This window comes from Poromitra crassiceps, assembly GCF_964638095.1.
Source record: "Poromitra crassiceps genome assembly, chromosome: 10".
Classification (NCBI taxonomy): domain Eukaryota; kingdom Metazoa; phylum Chordata; class Actinopteri; order Beryciformes; family Melamphaidae; genus Poromitra; species Poromitra crassiceps.
The window spans coordinates 21,524,279-21,538,304 of record NC_139631.1 but is presented as its reverse complement, the minus strand read 5'-3'; the positions used below and the strand labels follow the sequence as shown (position 1 = coordinate 21,538,304).

The 14,026-nt window shown below is 42.9% G+C and overlaps 2 protein-coding genes across 2 annotated transcripts; one reads left to right on the top strand and one right to left on the bottom strand.

The window, feature by feature from the left end:
* Positions 1 to 6,355: 6,355 nt before the first annotated feature.
* cfap73 (cilia and flagella associated protein 73) lies at positions 6,356 to 8,926 on the top strand (the record flags this gene model as incomplete). The annotated part of the gene is made up of 7 exons (XM_083645332.1): positions 6,356 to 6,411; positions 6,565 to 6,697; positions 6,824 to 6,928; positions 7,047 to 7,244; positions 8,294 to 8,515; positions 8,603 to 8,761; positions 8,849 to 8,926. The coding sequence occupies 7 exons, from the start codon at positions 6,356 to 6,358 to the stop codon at positions 8,924 to 8,926; spliced, it is 951 nt and encodes a 316-aa protein (XP_083501458.1).
* A 759-nt stretch (positions 8,927 to 9,685) lies between these two features.
* drc10 (dynein regulatory complex subunit 10) lies at positions 9,686 to 13,551 on the bottom strand (the record flags this gene model as incomplete). Its single annotated transcript, XM_083645331.1, has 4 exons — positions 9,686 to 10,038; positions 10,495 to 10,566; positions 10,706 to 10,939; positions 12,874 to 13,551. 4 exons carry the CDS (start codon positions 13,549 to 13,551, stop codon positions 9,754 to 9,756), a joined length of 1,269 nt encoding a protein of 422 aa, XP_083501457.1. The 3' UTR covers positions 9,686 to 9,753.
* Positions 13,552 to 14,026: the final 475 nt, after the last annotated feature.

Below are 14,026 nucleotides of genomic sequence, written 5' to 3'. Positions count from 1 at the left end.
ACACACTGCGCGCGCACACACGCACACACACACACACACACACACACACACACACACACACACACACATTCAAATACACACATTCATGCACCCAGACACAAGACTCGTGTACAGCTAGACAGACGGACACATGCGCACACAAAGACCACTACACACATACATAGACACACATACATTGATAATAGAAACACACACTCACGCACACACAAAAATTCAATCTAGAGATTATCCCCTGTAGTCCCTGACCTCACTCCAGACAGTCCCCTTGTCCCAACTGGGCACACAGCATAATGATATCACTACCAGCAGGACTTCACTGAACACCACCCTGCCACTCCTCCTGTTTGGTCAACACACAGACCGGCTGTAGCCAGTCTCACAGACAGTCCCCTCATTTTGAAGCTGAAACGGTTTTAGATGCATACATTAACAATACTTCCACTACTAAATCAGCTGTTGTCACTGCTTATAAATGAGGTTCCATCACTCTTGGGGACACTCATATAGCCAAAGTGGGGTCTGGGGACCCCCAGGGGTCCATGAGGGGGTCCCCAGCAAAAAGGGTAATCATTTATTTTCACTAATATTCTAAACATAAGTAGCACAATGACAAAATGTATGACTATTTTGGCCATGGGTTTCATACACTTTCTGTAAGAAAACATCTAAATGTGTGACAACCCTTCCACTCTCCTGGCCCTGTCTTGCAGGAGCCCGGTGTTGGGGGTCATTAGGCTGATTGGGTGCACCTGGGCCCGGTGCAGTCATTGGGCTTAAGAAGACCTGCAGACCAATTCAGTATGGCTCCCTCCTCACCTTTTGTTCTGTTCATTTGTTTAATGTAGTTTGTGTTGTCTAGTTACTAACGAACTGCATCAGGTGCACCCAACACCAGGCTCCTGCAAGACAGGGCAGGAGAGTGGGAGGGTTGTCACAAAAGCTAAAAATCTTATCAGTTGGGGGCCCTGGGACAAAATCTGATCAAATGGGGGTCCGTGGTCTAATTTGTGTCAGTTTAGGGGTCCTTTACATGGAAACGTTTGAGAACCACTGCATTACGATAAACCAAGAGTTTGTGGGTTGTTACCGTGTTGGGCAAGTTACTTTCAAAATGTAATATACTACATAATACTAGTTACTTTCATTTGAAAGTAACATGTTACTTTACAATATACTGTCTGTGTAGAGTAACTTGTTACTTATTACACTTCTTTTGCATTACTTTCACCAAAATAACAGCAGTAGCAGAATGACATCGCCGCGGGAAACCGTCCAAAATTCAAAATGTTATCCTTTTCCTTTGTTATAGTCATCTATAGTGGTTATTTGCATAAAAACACATAATTCAATTTAAATATGTGCTCTGATAAAAATAAAAAGAATCAAACTGAATTTGTAACTTGTGTTACTTGACAACTGCTATTGGTAATAAGTTAGATTACTGAGTTACTGCTAAAAGTAATATGTTACTTTTGTAATGCGTTACCCCAACACTGGTTGTCACAGTATATAATGAAAGAAGGGCAGCGGCGTTCCATGCAGGTGAGGTCAGACTGTGAGAAGGTGCTCTTTGGTCCAAAATGGGGTAACATTAAGTAATTAACTAATTGTCTACCTGTGTGCATGCCCGTAGCTACCATTGAGGACACGAGGTCATGACCTCGGTATTTTCTTTCTTTTTTTTAAATAGCCCCGGCCCCCAGATCTATTCATCTGTCATTGATGTTTTAAAGCCCTCATAAATAACATAGTATATGACATAGTTGATCAGAAATGCAACAATTTATTGCTTCCTCTCTGTGTGCTATATAGAAGGAAGAGACATACCACAACGTTCACATTTTGCATTGGGGCTAGACTTTGGGGACAGTTCTATTGAAGTGAATGGTTAATTAACTCCCCTGTAAGTGTTGTTTGTGTAGATGGGCTATTGTATTTAATTGAGCAGTATTCTGCCATGTGACCTGTATGCAGAATATAATGTATATTATATGGGGAGACATTTATTTTTGTATCATTGTAAAGCAACAGCACAGTAAAGAGGATATTAATCTAACGTGATGTCTGTAGTTCTTTATAGATCTAGCCTCTTAATTTGACTCTTAAAATGCACCAGATTGAAGCATTTTACTTTAAAATGGCCCAGCCCACCCTGGACCCCCCACGCCGCGCTAAAATGACCTCGGTATTTCTCAAACCCTGGCTACGGGCCTGCCCGTGTGGTTATATGGTTTGTGTGAACTGATCATTTATTACTGCCCTGATGAAGGCCGTACCTGGCCTAAACATGTTGGCTTTTTAATTTGTCCAGTAATGGACTAAGCATTTATATTAAAGCTTTTTTAATCTTTGAAGAGTGCCTTGGTTCAGCTTTTTTGATTACTGGTTGTCACAGATATAATTTCTTAAAGTAGGCAATGTTTTCTAAATATTTAACTCACATTTATTGTTGTTGTATTCAGACCACATTATTTTTTAGGTGTCTGTGTGGATTGCCTGTTGAGAAGGTCCAACGCGCAGCAGGCCTTCCTCTTCCTCTCTCTCTGCACCTTTCGGTTCTCCTCGGCTTCCCTGGAGGCGTGTCTCTACTCGTGTACAGGGGATGTTTGCAAACAGGCCAGACAAGACCCCTGCTGTGAGACAAACACAAAACATAAACATCAATAAACAAACAAATCCATTCACCCACACACACACACACACACACACACACACACACACCCTCCTCTGTGCCAAGCTCTGCACGCATACCGTATGCAGCCTTCTGCCTGTGAAGAGGGCTTCAGCACACTCACTCACCCTCCTATCAGAGCCCATTGTTTCCCAAAAAGCAGCATTGTGTTGTCCATAGCCAGTGCATGTCTGTGATCTTGTCTCATTATTAATAGATGGTGTCAGAGAGCTGCTGCCCCCTCTGTCTGACAAGGGCATTAGCATAAACACAGACTTCCTCTCATATCTGTTTGCACCGCACTGTTGACCTTTAATAATGGATGCCTAAATGTTTGTTACCTGTCCACTCGAGTGTGAGAGTCTCTAAGTGTGTGTGTGTGTGTGTGTGTGTGTGTGTGTGTGTGTGTGTGTGTGTGTGTGTGTGTGTGTGTGTGTGTGTGTGTGTGTGTGTGTGTGTGTGTGTGTGTGTGTGTGTGTGTGTGTGTGTGTGTGTGTGTGTGTGGATTTGAGGGGGAGAGAGAGAGGGCAAGAGAGAATGGGAGATTAAAGGAGGCAGAAGATACCCACCAATGTTTTTTTTTAACTGATGAATTTTACTTTTACATTTTAGCCATTTGAACTGATGCTTGACAGTGAGCTCAAGAGTAGAGAAAAACTTCCCTTCCTATATTTCCATTATTACAAACAAACAAATTGGGTGTCAGAGAAGAGTTGAAATGGAAATGAAAGTTGGAGCTATTGGAGAATAGCTGAATGCAAAGCCTATACAGGGGCTATAGACAGAATAACGAAAACACCACATGAAAAAGAATCTGAACTGAATTAATGAATTTAATCACAATCACAAAGGCAGCTACTGTGCAAAGGCGCGTCATGTTAAGCTGAATGCCAATTAGCAGTTGGCCTATGTCAACTTTGCATGAGGTTTGACAAACGTTGTGTGTTTTCATTAAGCAACATGAGGCAACTGAGCTCCCAAGAGGCCAAATAGTCACGCTTGATTTGCAGAACCATCAGTCACCCAAACTATTATTTAATATGGCAAGTGGAACTGTCTGGAAAATTATGACAACATATGACAAACACGGACAAACCACCTCAGGCAAAGAGGAACAGTGGCTGCAAGTTGAAGCTCACTGGAGTAGTTGCCACTGCGGCACTTCAAAATGTAATCAACACATATGTGACAAAGACTCAACAAAAACTAAATACAGTATATGTGTTCAGCTACATAAAGCTGGTAGCCAGAAACCACTTGTATCAAAGACCAAAAGACAAGAGAACCTGGTGTCATGAAGGCAAAACCTGGAGCCACACAAGCAAAGGGAAAAAGTCATATTGTCTAGTGAATTGTTGTTCACTATTTTGCAGGGTACATACAATTGGAGAAAGCAAAGGATGCCTTCAACCCACAATGTCTGATGCCAACTGCTAAAACATGGCGGTGGATTTTTAATGGTACTGGCAGCCATCTTGTGGGAGTCATTAGAAGCGATGGTTGCACTGCACGGTCGTATAATGGCCATGGAATAGATTTGAGGGTACCACCAGGTGCATCCTATGGTGTAAACACTGTTCCATATTCCAAGGCCCTCGTACACAATTCCAAAACAATTCGACTGTGGTTTTATGAACACCAGATGAAGGCTAGACTCTTTCCTTCTTGAAGAACGGTCCAATATCTCACTAAGCACCGTTCAGATCTTGTATAACAGCATCCTAATGAGGACTGTTCCAACCACAAAGGACGAGACTATTCTTTATTAGGTATGTGATATTAATATTGTCAGATGTTCATTATTTTGTCCCCCCGCCCGCCCGTGTCCCCTCCATTGAGATGGACTTAACTAAAACCAATGGTGCTATTTCTTATTGCCCTGTGGGGCTGTCTGCCTGCCATCACATGCTCTGACCACCTCATCTTCTCCTCTTGCTCCTTGGCTGGTAAAAGGTGTGCTGGTGTTTACATGGGTGAGATGTCTCCATCTCCTCAGCCTCACACTGTCCCCCGTCATCCCACACAGCATGCTTTTATTCTAATAGCGTCATTCCATTAGTATTAATACAGTGCTCGGTGTGTGTGAGTGTGCGTGTGCGTGCAGCAAGCCATTTACTCATCAAAAATGAATACAGTGGCATCTCTGCCTCCAGCTATCTGTGTTGTTGTTTTTCCCCTTCATTGCCTCTCTCTTCCACTCTATCTCTGCTCGCGCACATTGTGAGTGTGTGTGTGTGTGTGTGTGTCTGTGTCTGTGTGTGTGTGTGTGTGTGTGTGTGTGTGTGTGTGTGTGTGCATGTGCGTGCGTGTGTGTCTGTGTCTCTGTGTGTGTGTGTGTGTGTGTGTGTGTGTGTGTGTGTGTGTGTGTGTGTGTGTGTGTGTGTGTGTGTGTGTGTGCGTATGTGCGTGTACCCATGCTATACATTTACAGCCGCAGATGCAGTTCTCTGGTTCTGCTGCTGTCACTGTCAGCATCACCATCCTTGGCACACCTGACATTTATTATGTAAAAATAACAGCACACAGCCTTTCCATTATGCATGCTAATGCCACACTGTCACTTTAATGAGCAGTGCTACTGGTGTGACCGTGTAGCATCAGAGTGGCATTCTCTCCATCCTATATTCCTGAGAGGTGATAACAAGTATTTTAGATATACACTCAGTCGTGATCGTATTGCCACAGTGACAGATTATTTTTCTGTAGTTATTATATTTATTTTCAGATTAGATTATGAATATGAAATAAAATAGCTGACTGCCCTTGCTTCTGACATTTAAAGTCAAAAACATGCTAGCAAACATCTTAAAACCAGTCCCTTAATCTCAGATGTGCATTAGCATTGAACAAAGTTAACCCTCATTATACAATAACTGTATGGATTTTGGGGACCTACCAATACCACCAGATTATCTTCTTTTTAGACTCTGTTAAAGCCAAAATGTAAATTTCCAAATGTTGCATCTAAACTGGTTTTCAGATTAAGATTCACTACCACACACTACAATACTTTGGTCCAGGGTTTGGAATAAATTTAAATCAATGACAAGGGACATAAAACAATGCATCAGCCAAAAATCCTGGGACACACATTTAGTAATTTTATATATGACCAAATTACCATACGTTTATTGTTTTAAACTCAACTAAAATATTTGGACTGACCTCAATACTGCCATTTCAAAATGTGAGAAAAGAAAGATGCTTCATAATCATCTTTTGACCAGAAATGTGTACCAACTACACTGATTTTGTCACTGACTGTACCTTAACATGTTTACAGTGAAGTGTCGATATGTACACGCAGGCTAAGTCTTTGTATAATGATGAGTGCCGTGTGTGTAGTACGTGCTTGCGTGCGCTGTGGCGAGAGGAAAGGGGTCATATTAAGTGTGAATTCTGTGCCTAAAGTGAAAAGATCACACATCTCAAGATCACACCTGCCAATCAGATGTTTGAACCTCATGCTTCAGGATTTGATGAGGCCTTGTGCTGCGGACACATGGGAGGAGGAAATACGTCATGGTGTGCCTGTTTGCGCCACTGGGGGCTGTAAAGGCTCTTTGTATGGGTGTTACCATGGAAACTGAGGCACTACACCCCTGGAGGAGAGACTGTTTGAGAGGAAGTTGACGTTTAAAAAGTTGTGTAACACCATCTGAAAGGCTTGATGCATCAGATAAAATGGCCATGAATTTAGAGGATTATTTCGGCACCATCCATGAGGAACAGGTTTTAATGTGAGTATGTTGTGTGTGTTCTCTCTCTCTCTCTGTCTCTCTCTCTCTCTCTGACTGTCTGTGTGAAGCCCATGCAGCTAAATCTATCAGAGTAATAACTTAGTAATAAGGTAGTAATAACTTAGTAATCACTTTCTACTTGTGTGTGAGCAGGAGGTTGCCGGTGGGCGAGAAGTATCAGATGACAGGAGCCACACAGATGCTGGAGAAACGCGGAGAGATTATTGAGGTTGATAAACAGCTCATGGCGCACACAGAGGTGCAGAATTTACTCAATGCACGTCCCGTGAGGAACAAAATGCATATACACACTCTCATTCTTTTTCTTAATGGTCATTGCCCCACATATCCATGTATCATAAATCTTCCTAAATGTCCATGTTTGCCAGTCCCTCTGCATGTGTTTATGCAGGGGTTCGAGGCGAAAAGGAAGAGTTTGCAACAGCGCAGAGATGAAGTGCTCCTGAAGGAAGAGAAACTGAAGGAGTCGCTTTTCAACTTCGATAGATTTCTCAAGGTAGAGTAGACGACCATTTCATGCCTGACCCCATTATTATTATATGGTACAGTAATTGCAATTGCATGGATGGAACTGAGCGTCAGATGACTTTCTTCCTCAACACCCCCCCCTATAGGAGAATGATGCTAAGAGAAGCAGAGGTGCAAAGAAAGCCGAGCACGAGAGGGAAGTTGTGCTTCAGAAGGAAGCAGAGATAGAGAGACTGAAGGAGGAGTGCGCTGCATTGGAGGAGATCAAACAGAAGCTGCAGCGCCGGGTGCAAAGCAGCAATCTGTATTGGGACTTCCTGGAACAGGTCCTTAAAATGACTAAGGTAGTGTAAGCATCGTCTGCAGCAGTGTTTCCCCAAGTGGGGTGCAGGGCCCCCCATGGCTCCTTGAAAGGGTCCAGCAAAACTAAATGTCACTTAATGTCACTGTTAGTTATTTTTTCCTCTAAAAGTTATTAGAATGAATGTTGAAGAGAATGTAGAAGAGTGACTAGATCATTCTGTTATGATAGAACAGTTATTAGGGGAAGTCAAAAATCTTCTAAATGGGGCGCCCCGGTGGGTCACCTGTGTATCATTAAGGCTTCCTTCCTGCAGCCGGCCCTGGTTCGAATCCGACTGTGGCCCTTTGCCGCATGTCCTCCCCTCTCTCCCCCACCTTCCTGTCTACACACTGTTCTGTCCAATAAAGGCAAAAATGCCCAAAACTATAATTAAAAAAATCTTCTAAACAGGCTATGTGGGACAAACTCTTATCAAATGGAGGTGTGGGATTTGATGCATATCTGTCTCGGGGGTCCTTGAAATGAAAAGGTTTGGGAACCCATGATCTACAATATCCTGCAATTTACTACATGGCAGACAAACTTGTGACGTTCCCCCCCCCCCACAAGGAATAGTTCACCATAAAAATGAAAATCCAGTCATTGCCCGCATGTGAGTTGAAACTCCATTGAAGTTCAAAGGACAACCAAATATAGCCAGTTATCCCCCATAGTTCCATATCATCCTCATCCAAAACTAATAACTAAAAATACAAAGTTAACCATGCCATCTTTTTACAGCTTCAATAGAAAATAAAATAAAAAGGGGCAGAAAATGTAGAGGAAATTTCTCCATCACAAAAACTGGCTACAAAATACTTGGATTATGATGCACAAGTTGTTTCGGAGAAATTTGATCTGTAAAAAGATGGTCTAGCTTCAATAGTTTGGGAGAAGAGAGAGATGGAACTAGATGGCAAATCGCTGTGTTTGGTGGTCCAACAAACATCAATTGAGTTTAAGCTGAGATAGATGTGAGCAGATAATGAATGAATTTTCATTTTGGGGTGTTTCTTTAATGTTTGTGTGTGTGTATGTGCTTACCTACAGTTTGAGGAGGTGCGGGAGCTGGTGGGTCGTTTTGAGACTCTTGTGATCACCAGAGAGCAGCTCTGTCAGAGGGAGAGCGAGGTCCAGGAGCAGGCCGACAGCCAGAGAGGAGCCCTGCAGACACACATAGACCAGCAATGCCGCCTGCTGCTGCAGAACAACCACCTGCTGTCCCAGCTGCAGACACAGCTCGACCGGACACGCTCACAAGCTCTCACATGGGTACCATACAATCATACCAGTCAAACTCAGACATCCCAGCTAGGGCCAGATCAGTTCCAGTTCCATTAAACTCTACTGTCCCTACAGGAAAGCAAGTGGAACCACATCCAGAAAACTGGAGCAAAGGAGACACTCCTACTAGGCCAAATCAAGATGGCGACCCTTAACCTCTACCAAATGACAAATGGGGAGATAGGAGGAGAGGAAGGTGTGGCTATTGATGACACAGAGGAACAGCTGGAAAAGGTAGGTATCCTCACAGGGATGTAAGTGTTGTCATGGCAGAGCCCAGCAACAGGAAACAATCAACTTAATAGAGTGTGTCCTTCTCAGATCCAGATTTTCATCCAGAACCACACTGATGTAGTGAAAGACCTCAAACCCCCTCCCACAGACACAACGCTGGACTGAACAGAAGAGCAAGACTAACGTATCAAGTTGAAATATATATAATAATAATAAACATGGTGGTGAAAAAATAACTGTGGCTTGTAAATGAAGTGCATATTAGCAAATCAATCATTCACCAAAAGTAAACGCAGATGCTCCTGATCTCACACTTATGCCCAAAATTGCAAACTATTTTATGCAATTTTTCACTTTTGTTTTAATTAATGATTGTCCTTCTGCTTTCTCATTTGAAAAGTTAGCTGTAACAGGGCAACACAACTCCTCACACAAGACCGTATGGAGCATACAGTAGCTGTGTATACTGTGCTGTACAGACTATTTAAAAATAGATAGGTAGATAGACAGACAGACATACAATAGATTCAGAACACAGGCCACAAGGTCCTGTGCTGCCACTCTGTGGCCAATTAGCGAATAGCAACTGTCATTCCCAAGGAATCTGAACAATGTCAGACGTTTTCTGATCATGAAAAGTATTACCGGTACATGTGAAATATTAAATGTTTTAAATTTTCTTTGACTGTTTCATTATTTCTGATTATTTTGCATTACCTTTTGAAACACTGTATCCACACAGTAAATATTGTTTATGAAGAGCTAGAAACAGCTACATTCCATTACATCTTGAAGATAACAACAAATGCACACGAAAAAGCAGTTTACAATGTGGGTCCCATAAGAGATGTACTTATTAAAAATAACATATAAATGACAAACATACTGAGACAAATGTAACACCAGTATTTGCTCAACAGCCCTTTTTCCAGAAAATATGAACATCCATTCTCTACAACTTGAGAGTCTCACTGCAGCACCAGGATCATGGTTTATTTGCCCTTCTTCTTGCCTTTTCCCTTCTTGCCCTTCTTGCTTTTGCCCTTGCCCTTCATGGCCTTGCGGGTGCAGTAGCCCCTCCACCAGGCCTGGGCGATAATGGCAGCTCTGGTCTTCAACTCCAGCATCCTCCTCTCCTCTTTCCTCCTCTCCTCTGCCAGCCAGCGCTCCTCCTGGATCTGGCTGTACTCCACCTCCAGGACAGTGTAGGCCTCCTCCAGCTGCCTCAGCTCCGACACCTCCTCCTCATAAGCCTTTTGCATTTCCTCCAGCTCCACCTGAGAGAGGCCATGGTGGGGGTGGGGGGTGGTGGGGGGTATCAAAAGAGATGTGATGGTGAAAAGAAGAAGATACTCCACAGTAAAGAGAAAGCTCAATCAAAACAAGGCATGAAATGAAATCTTATTAAACATACGATGCATACATACAGTATGTGCATTAATACTCCAACATTATTTGGCAATCACATTTAAGAGCTGACATCTAAACAACCTGGTCAAACAACAAAGTTACCCTGTTTGCAGTTAGGTTTTGCAAATTACATTTCCATGGTAATATTCAGAATAACCTTTTAGTTAGATGAATATTTGTGACCATGATGTAAGGATGCATATAAACACCTTATCCTGAACATGAACCAGGATATAAAGTAGTATCCAGAGTGCTCTGTGCATGTAACATATCTCTATTGCCACTTTTGCCATGCAGAGAAGGCAGAAGGTTTCAGTTTGTACCTGTTTCTCTTCCATGTCAGCATCATACTTCTGGATCAGGTTTTCTATTTCTGTCTCCACCTGGTAATTTTTCTGCCAGGGAAGAAAAAAGGGCTGGTTTTAGACTAAAGTTAAACTTGATGTGTGTACGAAACCACCCTTATTTGGAGGAAATTAAATGTGACATTTTTATGTGAAACATTGGGTATATAAACTTGCATATGAGGATCACCTCGCGGATTACTGTCTCTGCCTCTCGGTTTTCAAGGATCAGATTGCTGAGCTGAGCATTCAGTTGATCGATCTCCTGCTGCATGCGGGTCTGCTTCATCTCTGACGTCTTGACATGCGACTGGCTCTGCTTGTCTGCATCCTGCTGCGTCCGCAATGTAAAGTCTTTTGACATCTTTTCCATGTGGTCGAGAGACTCCATCAACTTCTTTATCACATCGTTCTTCTTAGAAATCTGAGTCAAAGTCAAGAGAAAGATAGGAGAGATGAGACAGGAGAAAAGTTGAGAGCAGATCTATTGGTGTAAGTGAGTACTCTCATTCTTCCATCGCTACATTGGCCATTCTTATTACTAGCGGAATAACTGTGCTGTGTATCAGGCTGCACAACCATTGTTAGCTCACTCACTCTCTCTCACTCACGCACTCACTCACTCACTCACTCACTCACTCACTCACTCACTCTCACACACACACACACACACACACACACACACACACACACACACACACACACACACACACACACACACACACACACACACACACACACACACACACACACACACAGGCTTTGCATTCTTATTATTCTGACTCTGATACCCGTTGGAGCACACGATCACTGGTCATTTAGTCAGGCCTTTGCTCACAGAGTTGACATGAAGCCTCTCCTCTCTCTCCCCAGAGGGTTTTCATAGTCCACTTCCCTCAGCTGTGGTCCTCCACTCAGGTGAGCTCCATCAGTAGCTAACAATGGAGCTCTCCATTGTGCTGAACCTGTGTTGACTCATTTTGACAACTAATTAGCCATTTTTGCCCATTAAGTCGGCCCTAATTACCTAATTCAAAAATCCAGCTCCATTAGGTCACCAGCAGGGGTGCTGAAAGATTCAGCGCGATCACACGTAAAATGGCATAGCTGTGGCTGAACACAATTCTGCTCACTCACAGATAGACATACACTTCTCATTGTTAATAGGATTATAGGATAAACTACCTCCTTGTGACTGTCTCTCATTTTATATCATCATATAACTAGCATGTAACAGGCTGCGAGCTGCCGGAACTGGCAGACCTCTACACTCAGCGCTGCCTCAAGAGAACCAGGAAAATAATCAAGGACCCAACCCACCCACTCAACAACATGTTCTCCCTGCTACCATCTGGTAGGAGATACAGAACCCCCAAAACCCGGACAAGCAGACTACGAAATAGCTTCATCCCCCAAGTCACCAGACTCCTAAACAATAAACAGATCTACCCCACCATTATGACCAGCTGCTAAGATAACATGTACAGATTTATTTATGGGCAACCGCAATATATAGACAAAGACTTGTAACTACTAATTAACATAACATATAAAGATTGCTTGGTATCTATCCGGGGGACTTTGTGCAAACAACAAAACAAGCTAAACTACTGGACTTCGGACTTCTTCAAGCCAGAAGAGCTATTGCTCTTTGCTGGAAAAATATGGATGCGCCATCACTAAAAATGTGGAAACGGGAACTTTCGGAATGTATTGGCCTGGAAAGACTAACGTACATTGCTAAGGGCAAAGGGAAAGATTTTGCTCAGCTCTGGGAGCCATACATGCGTTTCATGAGAGATGGAGGCGGAGGTCTTGCCTGAAAGTTTGTAAAAAATAAAATAAAAAAAAGTGTGAGCAATGTGGAGGAAGTGTTTTGATTTGTTTTATCAGTATTTAGTTTGAATTGTTGCAGGTTGATTGTGTGTGTATGTTGTAAAGTGTCTGCTCTTTAAAGTTGTATTGTCACTGTATGTTGTGTATAAGAAAAAAATGACAATAAACATATTGGAAAAAAAACAACAACATATAAAGATTATTTATGGGCATCCGCAATATATACGGCACAGACCCGAAAAGCACAGGAACAGATGACAATAACGATGACAATGTTCTGATGTTAATGTACCAGTTAAGCATGACAGGAAACAATGATGATAATGTCGATGATAATGTGAATGACAATGATGACGATGTTGATGACAATGATGATGACGACGATGTTGATGACGATGATGATGATGACTTGTAACGGAACATAACTCAGCTCAAGCATTTCACCGTGTGTACTTGTACATCCGTGTGACAATAAACATCTTGTATCTTGTATCTTGTATATAATGTAATTTGATGCCTCACCTCTGCATCCCTGTGCATGATGGCTGCATCTACTTCTGCTCCCAGCGATGCCATCAGCTCCATGTTGTGGGCATGGCGTGCAGACACCTCCTCCATGTAGAGGCTCTGCTGTCGCTCCTCTTCAGAGCTGGTCAGCAGCCGCTCTAGCATAAACCCATGAAACTTCTTCAGTCCTCCAACTAGACTCTGCATGCTCTCATTCCCCATGGCTTCCATAACCACCTCTGCCCTTAAGGCAAGAATGGAGTCAGGATGGGCTCGGAATAGCCTCAACACATTCCTGAAGGAGCTCTTGATATCCCTCTCAAGCTGAGCCCTCGCTCTCTCCCTTGCTTCCCCAGGTTCTCCATCCTGCCCCCCATCTGACCCCTGTTTGAGACTCTCCAGTCTCTCCTCCAAGAGTCGATGCTCTCTAAGGGCCCCACTCAACTCCTTGTCAAGACCATTTGACAGGCTGTCTAAGTGGGTCAACACAGGTGGGAGCATGGCCACTATCTCAACCTGGCTGATGCAGCTTTCCAATACGCCGGAGATGCGCTGTGCCTCAAGGGAAGGCAGCTTCAGCCTCTTCAGAGCATCTTCCCGTGTCTTGGCCTTTTGCTGGAGACTGGAAGACGAAGACGAAGACAACAGAGAACTGGCATCCTCCACCAGCATGGCTGTGACCTCTGCAGACATGCTGTCATTGGAAGATGAAAGTGACTAAGTTTAGTAAGACAATCAGTCTAAAACACAATAAAATCAAAGACTTGTTTCCATTGTGGTCCTAGCTAGTGTTAATTTAGATGCCTGACAGTGTTAGGTGAATATAACATCTACAACTGTAAAGTGAACTAACCTACCTGTTTAATCCCTGTTAAGACCTGCCGCTCAAATTTGTTCAAATGCACCGTTAGTTTGCCCTACACTGGTCCTAAACAGAAAAAATAGCATTGAATCTTTACTGCTGACACAAACACAAGTTTTGTTGACAGTTTTCTCAGTTGCTAAGATACCATCTACAGCGTGTGGCCATGGATGTATAGCGCGTGTGTTTTGATTGTGCGATTGATTTTTCTACATGAATAAGTAACGTTACATGTCTCATATATTCAATTAATTTGATACTTGTATCACTTTTTTCTGATACAATACGCTACATATCCGCAAGAAT